A 23,006-nucleotide genomic window follows, 5' to 3' on the forward strand; every position below is an offset into this window, starting at 1 on the left:
CTGCCACGGACTTGGGGTCACTACCATTCAGGACTCAGGAAACAGTTACACATGTGGGATCAGCTTGTAATTAACAGGGTTAGTGGCACCACGTGTCGCTGGCCTTGCATTGGAAATATGCCTAACTAAGCAAAGGGAGTATGCTGCTGTGGTCGCTGCCACAGACTTGGGGTCACTACCATTCAGGACTCAGGACCCAGTTACACATGTGGGATCAGCTTGTGTTGAACAGGGTTAGTGGCACCACGTGCCACTGGCCTTGCATATGGAAATATGCCTAACTGATCAAAGGGAGTATGCTGCTGTGGTCGCTGCCACGGACTTGGGGTCACTACCATTCAGGACTCATGACACAGTTACACATGTGGGATCGACTTGTGTTGAACAGGGTTAGTGGCATCACGTGTCGTCGGCCTTGCATATGGAAATATGCCTAACTGATCAAAGGGAGTATGCTGCTGTGGTCGCTGCCACGGACTTGGGGTCACTGCCATTCAAGACTCAGGACACAATTACACATGTGGGATTGCCAGTGTTGAACAGCATTAGTGACACCACGTGTCACCGGCCTTGCATATGGAAATATGCCTAACTGAGCAAAGGGAGTATGCTGCTGTGGTCGCTGCCACGGACTTGGGGTCACTGCCATTCAGGACTCAGGACACAGTTACACGTGTGGGATCGGCCTGTGTTGAACAGGGTTAGTGGCACCAGGTGCCGCCGGCCTTGCATATGGAAATATGCCTAACTGATCAAAGGGAGTATGCTGCTGTGGTCGCTGCCACGGACTTGGGGTCACTGCCATTCAGGACTCAGGACACAGTTACACATGTGGGATCGGCTTGTTTTGAGCAGGGTTAGTGGCACCACGTGTCGCCGGCCTTGCATATGGAAATATGCCTAACTGATTAAAGGGAGTATGCTGCTGTGGTCGCTGCCACAGACTTCGGGTCACTGCCATTCAGGACTCAGGGCACAGTTGCACATGTGGGATGGGCTTCTGTTGAACAGGGTTTGTGGCACCACGTGTCGGCGGCCTTGCATATGGAAATATGCAAAACTGATCAAAGGGAGTAGGCTGCTGTGGTCGCTGCCACTGACTTGGGGTCACTGCCATTCAGGACTCAGGACACAGTTACACATGTGGGATCGGCTTGTGTTGAACAGGGTTAGTGGCACCACGTGTTGCGCCTTGTGTTGTACAATGTTAGTGGCACCACGTGTCGCCGGCCTTGCATATGGAAATATGCCTAACTAATCAGAGGGAATCTGGTGCTGTGGTTGCTGCCAAGGACTTGGGGTCACTGCCATTCAGGACTCAGTACACAGTTACACATGTGGGATCGTTTGGCTTGTGTTGAACAGGGTTAGTGGCACCACGTGTCGGCGGCCTTGCATATGGAAATATGCCTAACTGATCAAAGGGAGTATGCAGCTGTGGTCGCTGCCACAGACTTCGGGTCACTGCCATTCAGGACTCAGGGCACAGTTGCACATGTGGGATGGGCTTGTGTTGAACAGGGTTTGTGGCACCCCGTGTCGGCGGCCTTGCATATGGAAATATGCAAAACTGATCAAAGGGAGTAGGCTGCTGTGGTCGATGCCACGGACTTGGGGTCACTGCCATTCAGGACTCAGGACACAGTTACACATGTGGGATCGGCTTGTGTTGAACAGGGTTAGTGGCACCACGTGTTGCGCCTTGTGTTGTACAAGGTTAGTGACACCACGTGTCACCGGCCTTGCATGTGGAAATATGCCTAACTAATCAGAGGGAGTCTGGTGCTGTGGTTGCTGCCATGGACTTGGGGTCACTGCCATTCAGGACTCAGTACACAGTTACACATGTGGGATCGTTTGGCTTGTGTTGAACAGGGTTAGTGGCACCACGTGTCGCTGGCTTGTGTTGAACAGGGTTAGTGGCACCTTGTGTTGTGGCTTGCGTTGAATTCTGCCTGAATAAGTCCATGTGGTGATGACTTGTGGTGCAGTGAGTTAGTGGCACCTGAAGCACTCAGCGTGTGTGCACCCTGCGATGATGCGTAATCCTTGCGGGCCTTACTGGTAGCAATGTCTTTACATGCTTTGAAAGAATCTTCATAGCAGTCAAAATCTCCAAGTAATTCCATTTCAGTCCTCCAAGGTTTGAAGAGTTGGAGAGCTAAAAATAGAAAAACTCTCTCTTATCTGGAGTATCACAACTTAATTTCCTGTGATTAATCAAATTTCCTTTGGCATTCTTTAAGAAACATCCATCAGATCCAATTACAGCATATTTCACTTTATTTATTTTCTCTGTAACATTTTTTCTAAAACTATAATGTTGCAGTATTTCATATAGACATATGTTTTCCAGGTATGGACTTCTATTTGGATAGTATGCGAGGAACAGGAATTGGGTTATCTGCAACATATTGTATGTCCATATTTGTATTGCACTTCTTCAAAATTACTGGATTGTAATCATTAATGTACTTTGATTCTTCTGTTCTTTTTATATTATAAGTATTTTGGGTGATTTTCGAGTGATAGTATGCCTCACTGCTGACATAAAACTGTTCACTATTCCTTGCGATGACTTATGGTGCACTGAGTTAGTAGTACCTTTGGCGCTCAGCGTGTACGTACCCTGCGATGATGCGTTGTACAGGAGGGCCGCATTCAGAGCAGTGTCTTTTGTCTATTGAATTCTGCCTCAGTAAGGCGACGTGTCGATGTCTTGTGGTGCACTGAGTTAGTAGTACCTTTGGCGCTCAGCGTGTACGTACCCTGCGATGATGCGTTGTCCGGGGGTGCCGCAATCGGACCAATGTCTTTTGTCTATTGAATTCTGCCCCAATAAGGCCACGTGGCGATGACTTGTGGTGTACTGAGTTAGTGGTATCTGAAGTACTCAGCGTGGGCGCACCCTGCGATGATGCGTGGTCCGAGAGGGCCGCACTGGGAGCAATGTATCTTGCGTACTGCACTTCGTCATCTGCAATCGCTACTCCATCTGAATTGTGAGGCCTGCTGTCCGCAGTCTAGATCGAAGACAGTAGTCTGTACAGACATAAGTCTGCGGTGCTGTGCTGCTGGATTCGCAGGGGGCCTGTGTCGAGGAGAGACACGGTCCTGGCGGCAGCCTCGTGGCAGGCTGAGGCCCGCCGCTCTGGCACAGTCTTTGGTCTTCACAGTTCACAAGTGAACCACGCCCAGATCCCCGACCTCTTTATTCACACTCCTACGCTGAAGTGGCGTACGTCGGACAAGCCCACTCTGGTTACCCTTATGCTTACAGGGGGGGACGATACAGCTACGTGACTGAGATCGTCCCTAGTGTTTGACGTAACATGGTTGGGTCCACTGTCCACAACACTATAAGCACCAGTAGTATTTGCGCACATGGAGGGGTGTGTGTTCTGCATACTGAGATGTGTCCAGCACATCACCGCTACACCTTGCATTGTGTGCATTTTTATTCATGGGTGAATTGCTTCCTTCACATATTGTTTTTCACACCTGTCCCAATATTCAGCTATTGTGTGGCTGAGGGGCCATGCCGTTTTCGGAAAGTTTGCTGTTTTGTTCGGGGCTGCCTCGGTGGTAGAGGGGGGGGTCCTGGGGTGGTGGTGGGTGTTGTGGTGTTCTTGGATGTCAGAGCTGCTTCATCATCAGTAGGTCTATGACATGTGTTGGTCTTCAGATGTGGCTCTGGGCTGGGCTAACTTTCATACTGTATGTAGTTGTTTAATATTTAAAAAACAAGAAGACATTAAATAATAAATACAAAAAAAACAATTTTTAGGATATTAAAGTTATAAAATATCAATTTTTTTTCCAAAATGACTGAGAAAAACATAGGTTTTATGAACGTTATAATTAGAAATTCTCTGAAAAAACCATAGGCTTCAGGCACGTTATAGTTAGAAATTAGCATTTAAAAAACCTTAGAAATTAACTAAAAAAACCATAGGTTTCAGGGACCTTATAGTTACTTGGACTCATATAAAACCATAAAAATTTGCCGTTATAGTTAGTTGAGTTAACTATAACTTGCGCCCCGCAATGCACTGTTGATGACGTCATATATTACATCACTCATGACATGGTCAGTGACATCACTCATGACATCACTGATGGCATCTCAAATGACATCACTGATGACTTCACTGATGACATCATCCACGTGATAGTCTGACACACCCACTCACACTATAACCTTTAAAACACGTACTCTAAAATACAAACTACCATTTTCGAAACCATAGACACACCAATAGCAGATACTAGGGGCCCGATTCACAGAATTAACTTAAGACAAAATCCTAAACTTACTACTTTTGGTATTCACAGAATGCACTTACTACTTTTGGTATTCACAGAATGCATTTACTAGTTTTGGTATTCACTGAAAAGATTTACGACTACTAACTTTACGTCCGCACTCTGGCTGGAAATTCCGGCCTGGAGGTGGAGCTTCTGGCCCGGAGGCGAAGCTTCTGGCCCAGAGGCAGAGCTTCTGGCCCGGAGGCGGAGCTTCCGGCCTGGAGGTGGGGATTCCGGCCGGTGGCGGAGATTTAGCCATGGCCGAAATCTCCACCTCCGGGCCGGAAGCTCCGCCTCCAGGACAGAAGCTCCGCCCCCGGGCCGGAATTTCCAGCCCGAGTGCGGACATGAAGTTAGTAGTCGTAAATCCATTCTGTGAATACCAAATCGGGCCCAACATACCCATCCACTGATTCTTATCTATATATTGTGAGCTAGACGTACACTCATACAGTCACTCATACATGCTGTCACTCATCATTACATCATTATAATATCCACTCATATACCTATACATACATTCACACAGTGCTACTGATCTATAGAGTTACTCACACATCTACTCAGTCATGCCAAAAATGAATCACACACCCATGTACTCACTTATGCAGATATATACACACCACCTGACTTATTTATACACACACCACCTCCATTATTTATATAGATGCTAACACATATTTACTCTCTTATTCAATCACTAATACAAGTACACATTCATGTATGTAGACACTCTTGCAATCACTCTCTCTCACGTATATAGTCAATTATACACCCCGACACTCACATATACTGTCTAAAAAAATAAATAGTTACTCACATATATACAACTGAGACATCAGTTCACTAATCAACACACCTGTACACACAGTCAGCTACCCATACAGCCATTCCAAGATGCACTTTTGAATCTATACAACCAGTGAATCACCCACTCACACATCTATGCACAGAGTCAGACACCCCCCACCCACCCACATAGACACTCAGACACCCATACAGATACTCATACAATCAATAATTAACCCATATAGACACTGATGTAGCTACTCACCAACCCATGCATCTGCTTACACGCCAACTAAGAGACTACTATAGACATTCACACAGTTTAGTCACTAACCCATGCATTCAGTAACATACGCTCAATCAGTGACTTATACAGTCAGTCATGCATCTACTAAATAATCCATTCAGGCACTTCTACATCCACTCATTCTTCAATAGACCTTGGCATAGATATATATGAAAAATATTTAAACTTTACAGAAACACACATTCACTGGATTATGTCATCAGGGATGTCATCAGTGATGTCATTTGAGATGTAATCAGTGATGTCATGAGTGATGTCACTGACCATGTCACGAGTGATGTAATATGTGACGTCATCACCAGTGCATTGCAGGCGCACGAGGTATAGTTAGCTCAACTAACTAAAACGGGTGAATTTCTATGGTTTTACATGAGTCCAATGTCCAAGTAACTATAACGTCCCTGAAACCTATGTTTTTTTCAGTGAATTTCAAAGGTTTTTTAAATGCTAATTTCTAACTATAGCGTGCCTTAAACCTATGGTTTTTTCAGTGAATATATATATATATAATATGTATACAAATGAAGATTCTGTCATGTACAAATGTTTTTATTGCACCCATCCGTGAACAAAGCTCGCTGTTTGAAGCCAAAATGCATTGGGTCCCATTGTGCAGAATAAAAACATTTGTATATCATCGAATCTTCAGTTGTGGCCATCAGCGTTATCCTTTTCTAAAATGGAAGGGAAGAGTGGGTGATGTGCTACAGGTTGCTGTTTTCCCTCAATATGATGCAGCCGCGTTGTGAAAGGTGACCTTCGAAAAGCAGAGGAGGTGTCATGATGTATAAATAGATGCATACATACATTACATAGATATGCATACATTAAGTACAGAGAAATACATACAAGGCATAATGTACTAATAACCATCAAGTGTGGATATTATTTAATTTTCAGAGTGTTTCTTAAGTGGTCTGGCCCACCCACTATTCCGTGTGAAAATATTGTAAATGTGTTCAATAATAGTGAGTTCAGCAAGCACTATTTTCTCACCTGCCTGTGTTGGATTGAAGTTTTAGTGCTTATAACTTTGTTACATATAGTATGTAAAATGGTATTTTCTTTTACAGGGGAGTTAGTATGTTTGCTATGCTCACTGGAACGTTGCCTTTTACCGTGGAGCCATTTAATATCAAACAACTTCATCAGAAGATGGTAAACGGGGAAATCAGCCCTATTCCACCTGATATCTCAACAGGTAATTAATTCCTCTAACAATCTCAATATACATTTTTCACCTCCTGTTGTCAACTGTATATATGTAATCTCATTTATTTTTTCTTCCTGTAGTATGTCCATCACAAATTAAAAAGAAAACAAAAAACATTTAATTTCTTATGAATTAAATAATTTAGGTGATGTTTCAAATAAAAAAATATTCATCATTAAAGTAGCCTTCCTGTTTACAAAGGTCAACATAAGTAATTTCAATCATTATCATTTTTTTCAGCATTTAATGAATATGGTATAAAACAGTTAAATATCAAGACTGCCACAGCTATACCTTTACAGTTAAATATGAAGACAACCGCAATTATACCTTTACATAGACCTTAGTGAAGGCACTGGATACACCCACTGATAAACCCTAACGCTACCTCCAGCTGTGTAGGGTGCCTATCATATCTGCCAGCATTTCCTTTCCCTTTTTTCTCGTTTTTAATTTTTTTCCATATCTTCCCAGTAGCTTATCTGATACCCCTGAGGAGATTTTGTCATGCTGCTGCAAGAGTCATCAAGACTTCAGAGCTATGCTTGTTAGTGACTGGGTTCTATTGTGGGTTTTGTCTTCCTACAATGATGGAGCTGGAATCCATTCTGGGCCTTTCACCTGTCAGTGGGTATGGATATTTGGTGATGGCATCATTCCATATCTCCTCAGTAGCCAATGCCAAACAATTCTCCAGATGTTGGGCACTAGGTTCCTAGAGTCCAGATGGAAAACAGACATTTTGTGGTAGTCCTAAGGCAATGGCAAAAGGATTATTGTACCTCACTGGGAAAGTAAATACCACAATGAAAACTGCAGGGACTCATGAGGGTATTTACCCTACTCGTATGTGGCATACCGCTATAGCAATACTGTGAGATAAACAAAAAGAAATGGTATGTTTACTTACACTAGACAAGCCTGTGCTACTCTGGGATGAACCAGAAAAGGATGTAGGGAATCTGGTTCTGGGTTCCATATGATTTAAATGTGGAATGAGGATAATTTCTCTCAATAATTGGATTAGTCCAATCTCCAGCATTTATTGTGCTTGTATTGTGCTTGCCCCTTTCTTGTCCCCAAGCAAAACCCACAGATACACATATGTAAAGCATAGAACCTGAAAAGGAGGATCACAAAACATAATGATAGTGTCCTTGGAACTGCAGAATAACCTGCTCCCTACAACAATGCATCCAGTTCAAGCATGATGGTAAGAATAGGGAAGGCATCTCCATGACATCTGGGAGACCGACTCCTGTCTGCTTGAGTATGAGCATACACTTACCACTTGATCTACTTGAATGTGTACCACCAAGATTTTTTTAGGTGGGCATGTCATGCAATAACCTGTCTTGTATACCCAGTGATAGCAGGAGTGAGCAGAACCAGGGTGCAATGGCTAATAAGAAAGGTAAAGTCGAACATCCACTGAAACTGAAGAGTCCAGTCTCTCAAATGTTTCACCTTTTCTAGGTAATCTGTCACAATAAGGGTCGACAGTAATTTAATTCAAAGAACTTTTAGGGAAAGAGCGAAGTGGGCAATTGCCCAGAGCCCCTATCTTTCAGGGGGACCTCTGATAAAAATGAGTGGGACAGCAGGAATTTCTACCATAGTAACAGAGCTCATAAAATCCAGCCTTTTCTAATTTCACAGATGAGCATGAATAACAGGTGCTTAATGGGCATGTCAGGCCTGATTGGTCATGTCCACCATTAATCCTTGCATTCTCAGTCAGTTGGTGGCAATTACATTGAAAAATAATGTAATTTATCTCTCCATGTTTACCCCCACCTCTTCTAATTTGCCCCTTTCTCTTAACCTCTTTCTCACACTCTCTCTCTCTACATCTTTAGGTACCCGTCTCTTAACTATCTCAGCTCTCTCTACCTTACCTTTGTCTACCTTACCTCTCCCTCAAAAAAGTGGAAGAAGTGTGGCGCAGCGACCAGGGTTCCTGACTTTGGACCACGGGGTTCAAGGTTCGACTGCCGGCAGCAGGTTAGCCATGCACCATGTGACTCTGGGCAATAGCTCGCCTAATCTTCCCCGAGGGCCCCCAGTGCCGGGACACCTCTCCGAAGGTAGCTGTACGCTTTACAAATGCTGGTATTTCACTTTCATTTAATTTCTCAATTTACCCAGTATACCTCACTCAACTTTATCACTCTCTCTACCTCCCTCTCATGACCTTGACTCCTTCTCTCTCTGAGTATACCTTTCTGCTCTTTATCTGACCACCCCAACTCTCCTTCATCTACTTCACTTCCCACACAACCCCATATCTATTTCCACCTCACATCCCTAGCACCCACTCCTTGTCTCTGTTGGCCTTCACTCTCTCTTCCTCTCTCTCATCCTTTTCTCTGCCTCACCAGTTTGTCTAATCTTTGTCAAACCCTTTTATCTAATTTCTCTCTCACTACCTCACCCCTCTCTACCCCATCTTTCTCTCTCACTGCCTAACCTCTAAATCTACTTCAACATTACTTCACTATATCACCTTTCCACATGCTGTTTCTACCAATGCTTTTTATAAATCTCTACGCCTCACTATTTCTTCCTCTTTCTCAATCTCACAACTCTCCCTAACTCTGTATTAACCTTTCATCTCTCTCTATTTCATTAATTGTTTTGCAACTTCTTGTTTCTCTCTTCCATATACTCTCTTGACCTAATGTGTTTTTCTATACCTCTTGTCATTGGCTCTCTCTAGCATCTCTTTATTTCTCTTTGACTCTCTATGTCTGTCTACCTCTCACTGCTTTATGCTTCTGTCCTTCTCCTGTTTTATGCTGTGACCCATTTCTCTTACTCAGCTTTGTCAGAGGTAATTGTCTTACGACTGAAGAGCACTCATATCAAGAGGAGACAAGGAACAAAGCAGGGCAAGAAAAAGTATGCCTAAATTATCAGATTGTAACCAATTGAATGATGAAAATTCTCAGACCAGTGGTTTGATTTTCACTGTTGCAGAAAGAACACCTGGTTGTGCGCCTTTGTCTGTTGCAACAAGTGAACTTTAATACAAATGTATTTCATGAAATAAGTTTATTTCATGAATTAAGTTAGGAAACTGTTGAAAGCGTTCACAATTATTTGCAGTTTTACTTTTCTCGGGCAGTAAAATGATTACACAATGGTAACCCCATGAATTGTGTTGCTTACTCCACAGATCCTTGTAAGTACTATTTGATACCGGGTCTTAAATTGAAATGTATATTAGCTGAAAGTGAATATAGAAGTATTGTTATTATTTTAAAAGAAGTTATCAGCCTTCCTTTATCCTCCCACAAACTGCTAGTTAGCTGATTTTGTGCTTGCTTTCGGTTGGCGTTCTTTGATTTGTGTTTCGAAAAAAATCATTAAGACACATAAAATGAAAAAGCCAAACTACTTTCTTTAAAGAAAAGCTGTAATTGACTATCTCACCAAAAACCCAACTGACTAAGCATAGTTTTCAAAATCAAAGGGGCAGAAATTGAATTCAGGCGACATGGAAATGAATCAGTGCAGGGACATTTACCAGTGGTGGCTGGCAGGGAATGGTGGTGAGTTGGCAGGGATTAGAAAAGAAGAAGAAAAGAAAGAAGACTTACCTGCTGATCGCCAGCAGTCGCCTTTCCGCTGTCCTCACTATTTTCCTAGTTCTCTGCAGCACCCAGGCTCCCAGACGACCCGAGCCAATCACAATGCTGCTGTCACCAGCATGACAGCAGCGTCATGATTGGTCTGATCTGCCTGGTTCAATGTTTACAAAGGGAGTGGGAGCCTATGCATGTTCTCCACCCAGGCTAAGCAATACAGCCGGGTGGAGAACCTGCAAAGTGCGCATGAGGGCTTGGCAGGCCAAAGACTGCCAGCCAAACTGTCATGCGCATTTATGGTACACCGACTCCTCCTTCTGACGCGAGCCCAGCCCCACCTGACCCTATCCTAACCTGGCTCCATTGTACTAAAAATAAAATGATAATAATGTTCTGTTATTATCATTTTATTTTTCATAGAGCAGTGGAGCAACGCTCCTCCGCTTTAGTGGAGGAGCAACTGCGGACTTTTACTTCTTTAAAAAATTATTTCAGAGGTGGAATTGTCAAGTAAGTTATGTCTGTTCATGCATCTTTACAGGCGCTGTACAGTTTATGCGCTTATTGCTTGAACCCGATCCTGCCAAGCGGCCTACTGTTAAAGAAGCCATGGAAGAAAAGTGGCTCAATGAAGGATTTATTAGAAGACCATTGAATTCGATGACATATAAGAACAGGTATTTTCTGATGTCCTACACTGGGAATTCTTGATGAAAAAGCTCAAATAAATTGAGATTGTCAAATTAAATCTGATGCTGTACAAGAATGTTACGATAGAATGTACTTTCTAAAAAAGGACAAAGAACAACTACTTGATATATTATCAGGGTCAGTGGAATTATGTGGCAGGGGAGGAACAAATTATGCAGCAGGATTAACCAAATTATAAGTCACCAAAAAGCAAATTATGCAGCACAATGCTGCAGGTTTTGTGGTAGTATTGCTACACTAGTTTGTCATTGTGCGATGTTAAGACTGTCTGGGCAGAGATTACACCTCATTAGTATGAGTTGTTGCACTGTAAACGGTCTGCCACTGTGTGGCAAAACGTGGCAGTGTTTTTAGTAACTTTTGATTATTTTGAGGTAGAAAGAAAGTTTTTGATTAATTCGGCAAACTATGCAGAAAATCAACAAATATGAGTTAAATCCTGCAAATCTAATTGTATGCAGAAAATGCAGCTGCTGCAGAATCACTTGCACAATACCAGTGACCCTGCATATTATACAGGCCCCATCTTTGCCAAGCCATAAAGGACTACCATCTAACTGTAACAGACTCTATTGCAAACACACTTTGTCATAGAAGGAATCTGTTTACAAATAATGTTTTAAGAACCTTTCCTTACAGTTTTGGAATGGCTGGTCGTGGCCCCCCACTTCATATGAATAAAATAACTGACTTTTTGCTTTGCTATTTTTATCCTAAGTCATTCCTTATCTCATTCAAAGAAATTAGCCAGTAATTGTTCCCTCAACCTTAAACTCCTCTTTCTATGATATAGATATCTGTGACCTATGCCTAAGTTATTTAAAACGAGGCAGCCATATTGATTACAGACAGAAGCAAAATACTGACAAACACTCACATTTACTCTGAGAGAGTTTCACTAGCTCCCAGTCTGCCTAGGTGTGATTATAGCCTCATAGCCCACTGCAGAGGGCTATACCAGTTTTTAAAAGGAGTTCTAGGCCTCAGCTGCAGTTGAGGGCCTATAACGAGGGAGAGGGCCTTTAACGACCAGTATACCACTAGGCAGAAGAGATGCACAAACATCCTCCATGTATATTTCCATCCAGTATATACCTCTAAAGTCACTCCCAAAAAGGTTGAAGTAACTGTTCTTACAATGAAAACATGAAGCAAACATGTAAAGATTTCAAAGAGAAGCCACATAGGCAGTTTCAGCACATTCATTTATTTTTCCAGTGTAGAGAAAACAGAAAAATAATTCCACCATACTTTGTAGAACTGTCCATTACTGAAAGAGATGGAGTAATAAGGGGTGTAACATTCATTGGTGCTGCTGTGGCATTTGGGCCCAGAGGTGTCGGAGTCTTACTGCACCCACTTTAGGCTGACTTTTATTATCTGTCCAGGGATCAATTTTCTTTCCTTGCATTATGGCCCAAGGCAGCCTTCCTAAGCCACTGGGAGTAATACAGGAAGACATTGACTACTTTGGATTTTTAGCAGTACTTCTGATACTTTTAGAAATCATGGGAAGGCTGTATATAGGCTGTAAACATAAAGGAAATACTTTTGGAGTAGTTTTCTAACTTTTATAAAAGGAATTTGTGAACGAGGACCCCATAAATGATTGAACATTTAAACTCCCCCAATCTCCTGTATTCTTATAATGCGACGGCAGTTTCAAAGTTACTATTTGTTCATAACATTTCACTCACTTTCCTGTCAATAAACTCACATAAACACGTGCAAAGCAGAAAGTTCGCCTCTGTGGGAGAAGTGAGCAGATAACACTGCAGGCTTGAAATACCACGTTGCCAGTTGGCTGCTACAGTCTGAGCTGTCCCCTTGTTGCATTCTTCCTGCCCCAGCAGTTGTGATTTCTTAAGGTCATGTTACAAGCCAGAAGCAGTAAAAAATACAGCTTCAGAACTTCTTCATTCACTTACTTATTTTCCATTATTAAGTCTGGCCATGGGAGTAGTTCTCTCTCACCTGACTGTTCGGTGTAGTCAGTCAATCGGTAAGGCAAATTACTTTATTTGCCACTACATCAAATCAAAGAAGAACTCCAAGCATTTAAGAAGTTGCTTTCTAAACAACCATGGCTCTCTAGAACTGCAAGACAGACCAATGCTAGCGGGCCCTTGATGCACCCAACAAACACCCCTATCCCGTTCTTACCCGGCTGGAAATCTGTTCCCGCCATTAATAATCCAACCTGCCCACGTCGAACCACCACTTCACTCTCAGAGTTGGATCTACTATCTCTATTGCACTCATACGCCCCTGCCCTTACGAACCCTATCACGCCCTTGACAATGACCATTCCAACGATCCCCCTCAACCTACACAGGCCCATCAAACATAACACTAGAGGCATCATGGCCAACAACCTAAAAAGAGTCCCCCTCACCCAAGAACCCACTTCATCCCTCATCACGCCCCGCATTAAATGCATCCTCTTAAATTGTAGATCGGCTGATAGACACGCAGCAGATATAGCCGACCTCATTCTCGCACAAGATCTCGACTTGATACTGCTTACTGAAACTTGGCTAAATGAATCCTCTTCTCCTATCATTGACATACTAGTACCTCCTAACTATGACATCATCAGATTGGATAGAGCTGACAAAACAGGTGGGGGCATCGCCTGTATACACAGGAGTAGTATATCAGTAAGCAGATCACTTACACCGGTATTCCCTTCCTGCGAATACATTTGCCTCAACATCACTAGTTATGACAAACCACTCTGCTCCTTACACACGATATATCATCCTCCAGGTAACAACCTGGCCTTCATTGAGCACGTCATGGACATGATATCAACAAACACCGGGCGCCAAAATACACAAATATTCTTAGGTGACTTCAATCTCCATTGGAACGACTCCAAGGATGTAATGGTGAATAGCCTCAAAACCTTCTTAGAGGACCTAGACCTTACTCAAATATGCAACAGCCCCACACACGACAAAGGCTCAATACTGGATATAATAATCTCAAAAAGAGATTGCACTCATCTAGACTCAATCCAACCTTGCGACTGGTCAGATCATCATATCGTCACCTTCTTTATCAAGGAAGTAGTGAAATTGAACCCGACGCAACCCACAAGACCTAAAGTCTGGAAAAGAGATACCAAAAAAATAAACCCTAACACCTTCCCATCGTCCAGTTACAACCTACTCCTGCCACCCACTGGATCGTCGGAAGTCCATGACCTTACCAACCACTACCTGAATACCATGACCAGGATAATAAATGAGGTAGCCCCCCTGCAACTTAAGAGAGCCTCCATAAAGGACTCCAAACCGTGGTTCAATGGCACGCTCAACAATGACAGACACTCCCTCCGAGCCTCGGAGCGCACCTGGAGGTCATCACCCTCAGCCAGCCACCTAAATACATTAAGGCAAAAGAGAAACACATACTTCAGAAAGATCAAGCGCACTAAAGCAGAATTCTTCAGCCACCAACTAGACCAGGAGAGAAATCATCTCAAAAAACTCTTCGAACTAATTAAAACCCAATGTAAGGACACCCCTCAACGTCCACAACACTTAGACTGCCGGCAACCCAACTGCGAAGATTTCTCTGCCTTCTTCACTCTGAAGACAGATAATATCAAGATTGACCTCATCAATGATCTAACCCTACACATGGGATCGCACACAAAGTCCTCCCCTGAATTACCAATTGCACTAGCCCACTTCCCATCACAGCCTAACCCTAAAAACGACGCCAACTGGTCATCCTTTGCAACATACTCCGAAGAAGCCATAAGTAAAATACTTGGGGACATGAACTCTGCCAATCACTTTGCCGATCCTCTACCCGCAAACGCCGTTAAAGACCTAACACCATTACTTCTGCCCCTCTGGACTAAGATCATAAACAGTTCACTTCAACAAGGCTGCATCCCGGACACCCTCAAGATGGGGCAGGTCTCACCCATTCTAAAGAAACCCACGACGGACCCGACAGACCTAAACAACTATCGCCCTATCTCCAACATCCCTACACTAGCCAAACTCTTGGAAAAATGTGTAAACCTCCAACTGACAAGGCATATTGACCACTTTGACTTGCTGAATAAATTCCAATCAGGATTCCGAGTAGGTTACAGTACTGAATCAGCCATGACACACATAATTGATGACGCGCTACAAATCCTGGATCAAAACGGAGCCTGCCTACTCATCCTGCTGGACTTATCATCAGCTTTTGTTACGGTCAAGCACGAGAACCTGCTGGATCTCCTGAAGCATAGAATGGGTTTATCAGGTGCAGTGTTAAACTGGTTTACCTCATTTCTCCAAAATCGAACACAACAATTCAAGGCCAACAACACCATGTCAAAACCCGTACCAGTTACACTAGGAGTACCGCAAGGGTCCTCTTTATCCCCGACCTTGTTTAACCTGTTCATGGAACCCCTCACCGAACTTCTTCAAGCATCTAACATGCACTACCACATGTACGCGGATGACACGCAACTATACCTCAAGATCAACACTTTAGAAGACATCAAACTGCTCAACACAACGCTTGGGGACACTCAGATATGGCTGGCAAAAAACCATCTAAAATTAAATGCCCAAAAAAACGAATTCCTGCTTATAGCTCCACCCACCCAAGTCCCTGTAATGCAAGAGTGGATAAAACACCTGACGGCACTCAATGTTCAACCTACCATCGTTGACTCAGCTAAATCATTGGGAATAACTCTTGACAGTAGCCTCAATATGCAAAAACATATCAGCAATGCTACAAAGGGAGCTAACTACCAGATCAACACACTGAGGAAGCTGAAACCTTTCCTACCAAGCAAGGACTTCAAGCAAGCAGTACAAGCACTAGCTATCCCCAGAGTGGATTACGGAAGCGTCTCTCTCTGCGGCCTTCCCAAAGCAACTACGGCACCACTAAGAGCCTCAATCAATGCCGCAGCGAGACTTATCACCGGTTCGAAAAGAAATGTACACATCTCACCAGACCTCAAATCACTGAACTGACTCCCCCTGGAAGCCAGAATTCACTTGAAGATAGCGTGTATGACACACAAAGCCATGCACCACAACGCACCTAGATATCTAACACAGAAGCTGACTATCTCTGGTGGGCTCAGATCCTCCAGAAGCGCGGAAAAACTATTACTAAAACCACAGCGATTCAATAAGAAAAAAACATACAACCGAACCTTCTCAGGAATGGCCCCAAGAATCTGGAATGCTTTACCAGCTGAAACCAGACTTAACCCCTCTACTGTCTCATTCAAAAAGGAAGTAAAATCAATCCTCATGGCCAAATTCACCTGAATAAGGCCCAATGTTTTGTGACGAACTACCACAGCGCGGCCATTTCCCTGACTAGGACAAGGAACTGGCTAAGCAATCTGGACATTCCATATTCCTGTTGCTTATCGCATGAGGATAGCGTGCTGTTCTTCCTAATCACCTTGCTTGTGTAACATGTTTTGTGTATTGATGCTTCAACTCGTCTTTTGTTTATGTATAAAAACTTTACTTCTGTTAAGCGCTCTGATACCCGCAAGGGTCTTGTCCGCGCTCTATTAAACTCTCAAATAAAATAAATAATAAAATAAATAAAACATACATAGATAGATAACAATTTCATGAGCAAATCAACTTTAAAAACAGATTAGAAAATACATTGCACAAAACAACATTTAGAAACGTAGGGGCTTATTTACAAGCCCCTTGCGCCACCCGTACGTCACTTTTCCCATGTTAAAAAGGACGCAAAAGTGGCTTAAGGGGCTTATAAATAAGCCCCGTAGTTTGATGGCCTCCTTCCAGTTGATAAATAATAGATATTGGGCTATCCTTCCATTGATTTCATGCATCTTACCGCCACTCTCAGAAAGGAGCAAACACCACAACAGGCGTCAAGGCGATTTAAAGACTGGAGATAAATCAGAGCTCCCTGCCATTCCTAAGCCTCAAGGGTTTTTAGAATGATTTGATAAAACGCTATTCAAAAGATTTAGAACATTTACAAAAAACAAGGACATGTTAAAAACTTGTTATGGTCTGCTTTGACAGACCGTAACAGGGACATGTGGTTGACACCCTAAAGAGACCATTAAAACCGGGAAAACTCAGTAACCACCACACAGTATCCACCCTAAAGCAAATAGTAGGGATCTCTCCCAGTATGAGAAAGCAGTATTTGAATACAATAGGGGCTCTATAGGTACAAAAAAACATAAGATAATCTTTAACGGAGCAGTCTTTGCAAATGACTAAACTCTAAAAAACTAAACTTCGCCAGTGACATATCTGATGTTATCAAAGTGCAACGTAGATCAAAAAAGCCCGATAGGCTTAAAGTTGTAAAACTCTTACGGGCGTACGCTTACCAGGGAATAGAGATGCCATTATCCAGTTTAATACAGCCTAAAATTATGTCTCTGATTAGGCAAATCTCAGTGTTGATCCAGAAACCGACCCAAAGTAGAAGAGGGGTCAGTTTCACCTTATCAGATATTTACTGCAGATTGAGCTCAGAATGAATAATAAAATGAGAGCTAGAAGGAGGAAGGTGCAAGAGACGCCTACAGATGTGGTATTCCTGTGTTTGCAAAGTCTCAGCTTTGTGATGAGCCCAGACTTCTGCAACATATAGGGCCACTGAGATACACTAGGCATTGTAAAGATTCATGAAATGCAAGACACCTCCCCTGCTTGCAGCCTGTGGCATAATAAATAAAGCTCCCACTGGTCTACATAGCTTCAGGCGTGAACTGCTGCTCTGCAGTTGCCTAGAGCCTGAATTGTTAAAATCAACCCCCAAATTGTTAAAATCATTCACAGCTCCAAGTGAATACCTCTTCACCAATAATCCAGAAGGAAAATTCTTACCCATCCCACATGCCATAATGTGCGACTCACCAAAGTAAGTGACCAAACCCAGTTCCCCCATAAAGGAGATAATGGATTCTACCAGGTTATGCAATGCCCCCGTGGTCTGTGCCATGAGGACCGCGTAGTCTGCATAAAGGAGCGCTGGTACAGGGACTCCTGAGACCATTGAAACGTCACTGGTTACTTTGGTTAAGCTAGGGAAAAAATTGTTAATATAAACAATAAAGAGGAGTGAGGCCAGGAAGCATTCTTGGTGTACTCCTGGTTCACTGCCAAAATATCAAAATCCTAAATATCATGATAAAAAATATTGTGTCAACAATATCAAGCAGAAAATTATAGTTTTCATGTACCTATAATGTAAATTACAGAAATATCGATGTCCACTAATATCGAAAAATATATACAAAATACAGTTTTTAAGATATATATCTTCAAACATAGTAAACATTACATATATTAATATGTAGCAGTAATATAATGTAAATTAAATATATTTAATGATTTTACAAATATCTATGAATATATACTTATTTAAATAAAAACACACATATATGTATGGGTGCATGTTTATTTTCTCATATATATAATGTACAACTAATATTAATACAATAATTTTAATCTAATATTTTATTAGAAGTGTGTGTATATATGCATATATATATATATATTCACTGAAAAAACCATAGGTTTCAGGCACGTTATAGTTAGGAATTAGCATTTAAAAAACCTTAGAAATTCATTGAAGAAACCATAGGTTTCAGGGTCATTATAGTTAGCTGGACTTTTCACTCGTACAAAACCATTGAAATTCCCCCATTATAGTTAGTTCAGCTAACTATAACTCGCGCGCCCGCAATGCACTGCTGATGACGTCACATATTACATCACTCATGACATGGTCAGTGACATCACTCATGACATCACAAATGACATCTCAAATGACATCACTGATGACATCATCCAGTGAATGTGTGTTTTTCTGAAAATTACATATGTTTTATATATGTATATCTCAAGGTCGATGGAAGAATAAATGGGTATATAAGTGTCTAAATGGATGATTTGTTTTTGAAAAATTGATTGTATAACTGACTGATAAAGTGTATCTTAGTGAATACATGGCTTAGTGAGTAATGTTTAAATATGTAAATATCTGTATCAGTCTCTCACTTTGTGTATAAGTGGCTGCATGGGTTGGTGAGTAGCTACATGAGTGTCTATATAGGTTATTAGTTGTTTTTTTGAGTATCAGTATGAGTGTCTGGGTGTCTGTATGGTTCGGTGGGGGGTATTACGTAGTGCATAGGTGCATGAATGAGTGACTCACTGTTTGTATGTGTTGAAGACAGCATGTGTGCAGGACTGTATGGGTGGATGAGTGTGTGCATGGGTGTGTTAGTGAATGAATGACTGTCTCAATAGTGGCTTTATGAGTAACTACATATGTTTTAAACTAGTATATGTGACTATTGGTGTATATAAGTGAGTATATGTGAGAGTGAGAGATTGGAAGATTTCCTGTATGAATAAGTATGTGTTTCTATAAGTGATTGTTTAAAAGACTAAGTATGTGTAAGTTTCTGTAGAAGTAAGTGTGGTGGCGTGTGTATAACTGTAAATGCAAGTAAATGGATGTTTGATTATTTATTAGCATGAGTGACTATGTGTGTGAGTAACTCTATGGATGAGTGGCATTGTGTAACAGGATGTATAGGTGTATGAGTACATATGATGAGTGAGTACATGTATGAGTGACTGTATAGGACTATTGGTGAATGAGTGGATGTGTATGTGGATCTTAGAATTACTGAATAGGTTGTTGTAACTGGTATTGGTATGTCAATTGTTTTGAAAATTGTAGTTTCTATTTTTGAATGTGTGTATCAAAGGTTATATTAGGGGGAGAGGAGGTCTGCCACTCTATCACAAGGATGATGTCATCAGTGATGTCATTAGTGATGTCATTTGAGATGTCATCAGTGATGTCATGAGTGATGTCACTGACCATGTCATGAGTGATGTAATATGTGACGTCCTCAGCAGTTCATTGCGGGCGCGCGAGTTATAGTTAGCTGAACTAACTATAACGGGGGAATTTCAATGGTTCAGTACAAGTGAAAAGTCCAGCTAACTATAACGACCCTGAAACCTATGGTTTCTTCAGTGAATTTCTAAAGTTTTTTAAATGCTAATTCCTAACCATAACGTGCTTGAAACCTATGGTTTTTTCAGTGAATTTCAAAGGTTTTTTAAATGCTAATTTCTAACTATGCCTACAGAGATAGGACATGTGAAGAAAGAAGAAAAAACACACAGAAAGAAAAAAAAGAAATGCAGAAAGAAGCAACAGAAGTCCTCAAAGACGAAAAAAAGTGCAGGAAGAAGGATAACGTGCAGAAAGAACAAACAGAAGAGCAGAAAGAAGCCTTGTTGTAAAATAATCCTGTACCCTCAACTTTTTCAGACGGATACTGGTGGTAACTGAGTCTGACTAACCAGTCCTAGAGCCTGTGTTATGTTAAAAGACACTCAGAATACAGTGAAAACACCTACGCACACTAGGGAACACTATGCGTTGGGGTCCCCCTGTGATTAGCATGACCTCCTCTGTAAGCCCCTAGTATATAATAGGGCAGGGGATTAAAAGTACCTCTTAAAACGCGCCACAGGGAGTGTTTGCACACGCCACCTCAGGCCCCGTCCCCTCCCTTCCCCACTGTGTAAACACGCCCTGTGGCCGTTTTAAGTTGGGAGATTAAGTCCCCTTGAATCCTGAGGGTCCCTAGGGTCCAACTAGACCACTAGGTACCTCCAGTAAGTGCCACAGAGCTGTATTGCAGAGAGATGTAAAAAGGGGCATGGCCTAGGCCACCTCTCTACAATGCAGTGGCACTTACTGGAAGCACCTGGTGGGCTAGTTGGCCCCCAGGGTCCCTCAGGATTGAAGGGGAATTTTTTCCCCAACTTAAAATGCGCCACAGGGCGTGTTTGCACACGTTAACTCAGGACCCGTCCCCTCCCTTCACCACTGTGTAAACACTCCCTGTGGCCGTTTTTAATTTGGAGATTAAGTTCATTTGAATCCTGAGGGTCCCTAGGGTCCAACTAGCCCACTAGGTACCTCCAGTAAGTACCACAGATCTGCGTTGCAGAGAGGTGTAAAAAGTGGCATGGCCTGGACCACCTCTCTGCAACGCAGCTCAGTGGCGCTTACTGGAAGCACCTGGTGGGCTAGTTAGCCCCCAGGGGCTCTCAGGATTGCAGGGGAATTATTTCCCCAACCTAAAATGCGCCATAGGGCGTGTTTGCACACTTCACCTCAGGCCCCATCCTCTCCCACCCCAACGTTTTAAGTTGTGAGATTAAGTCCCCTTGAATCCTAAGGGTCCCTAGGGTTAAACTAGCCCACTAGGTACATCCAGTAAGCGCCACAGAGCTGGAGATACCTGTTGGGCTAGTTGGCCCTCAGTGACCCTCAGTATTGAATACAGAATTAATTCCCCAATTTACAACTGGCCAGGGGGCGCGTTTGCAGAGTGCTGCAAGGAGAGGGCGTGGCCTCCGGCGCGATGCCGGTCTTTTATTTATTTTTATTTTTTTAAGAAGGAGGGCTGTGTGGCCCCCCTTCTTTTTCTAATTTATTGGCCCTGGGGACCCCATCCCCCAGGGCCTGCACCCTAATTTTTTTTGTTGAAAAAAATACATTTGGAAGGGGGCCACGTGGCCCCCCTCCCAAGGCCTTAATTGGCCCCGGGGACCCCAACCCCCGGGTCATGGTCTTTTTTTTTTTTTATTCTTTTGGAGGGGGGCTGCGTTGCCCCCCCTCCTCAGGCCACTTATGGCCCCGGGGACCCCATCCCCCGGGCCATCCTTTTTTTTTATTATTTAAAAAAAATATATATTTATAGAAACACCTAGGACATGCTGGACAAACCGTATGTACCTATCACCATGAAGGTTTGCGTGATATTCATTAAAAGGCGACTATGCATACAATGAATCTACATGGAATGTATTTACACCGCTAGTGAAGCTCTGACATGTCTGATGCCCTACCGTGCCTAATCCCGGCGCCCCCGCCGGTGGGTACTCTCCAAGTAGACACCCTTCTCGTTTATTTATAAAAACATGGGTAGCTATTGACGGGCACATTTATTATACACACACACCAAGCCATTCAAAGGGGATTCAACAAAAATTCAACCAAACTATGCAAGAAACCCACCTCACGGTTAATAAAACACACATCCACCACCGGATGTGTAATACTTTTTATTTTACTCTCTGGAAAGGAGACAAACCTCACTTGAGAGTCACAGCGTGCTCCTGGCTGAGCCCAATGCTGTGTTAAACCCACCAGTGCCCGCCGAGTGCCACACACCTCTGTGTTGTATTCCACCAGCTAGTGCGTATGCTATGACACTCTTTAGCCCATGTGCACTGTAACACCACCCCGTGAATATGTCACGCCACACTTGCCTTCGCACGGGTTATATTGCCCCATCTAACGTGCCTTCCTTGATGCCTATGTTATAACGCACAGCACTATGCCATACATATTACAATCTGGGATCCATATCTTTGTCACAGTGCATATGCAACGTTACACTCCCCAGCACATATTTTATATTACAACTTTAGAGACTAGTTAGGTTACAGAACACTGCCCTGTGCATATTACACTCCGAGGCGCATATCGCATAGCACGCGCTAGTGCCTGTGCTATCTCGCGCTCTCCAATGAATCTGTCATTGCGCACAATGTATTGCATATTATATTTCACACCCCGGTTCATCTTATATCACACTTTTTGGGCGCATAGTTTATACCATATACTATATCTAGTTTTCATTTTTAATCGTGCTCTCAGGACTGTGTTCTATATAACACTGCGCCCACCTACCCTTTTCACGGGCATTACATTTTGCGATGGGGGGTGGAGGGTCAGGGGGTGTTTCTGCCAAGTGAGCCCGGAGTCACAGTCACAAACGTCCTCTTCTTCCTGAATAAAAGTGAGATTATGCTGCATACTTATTCATATTTTAAGTAGTTCGCACAGACACACATTTTAAAAACAATAAAGTTCCTAATACCCACCTTCTCTGAACAGTTAGCTTGCTGCCCCATCCACCTCCTCCCTATCCTCTGTTGTCTGAATCCATGGACTAGCCTCCTCCCTCCTGCCATGCATGGTCTGATGTGCTGCCACT

The 23,006-nt window shown here is 42.8% G+C and overlaps 1 protein-coding gene across 1 annotated transcript in view; it reads left to right on the top strand.

Moving 5' to 3' along the window:
* The window catches only part of LOC146817555 (uncharacterized), a 414,447-nt gene that overhangs the window by 257,428 nt on the left and 134,013 nt on the right, over window positions 1-23,006 (top strand). The window contains exons 5-6 of the mRNA XM_085609212.1: window positions 6,478-6,605; window positions 10,749-10,884. Of these exons, the coding sequence (XP_085465338.1) occupies window positions 6,478-6,605; window positions 10,749-10,884 (264 nt within the window). The remainder of the gene's footprint in view (window positions 1-6,477; window positions 6,606-10,748; window positions 10,885-23,006) is intronic.

This window comes from Triturus cristatus, chromosome 6 (assembly GCF_964204655.1).
Source record: "Triturus cristatus chromosome 6, aTriCri1.1, whole genome shotgun sequence".
Lineage (NCBI taxonomy): Eukaryota > Metazoa > Chordata > Amphibia > Caudata > Salamandridae > Triturus > Triturus cristatus.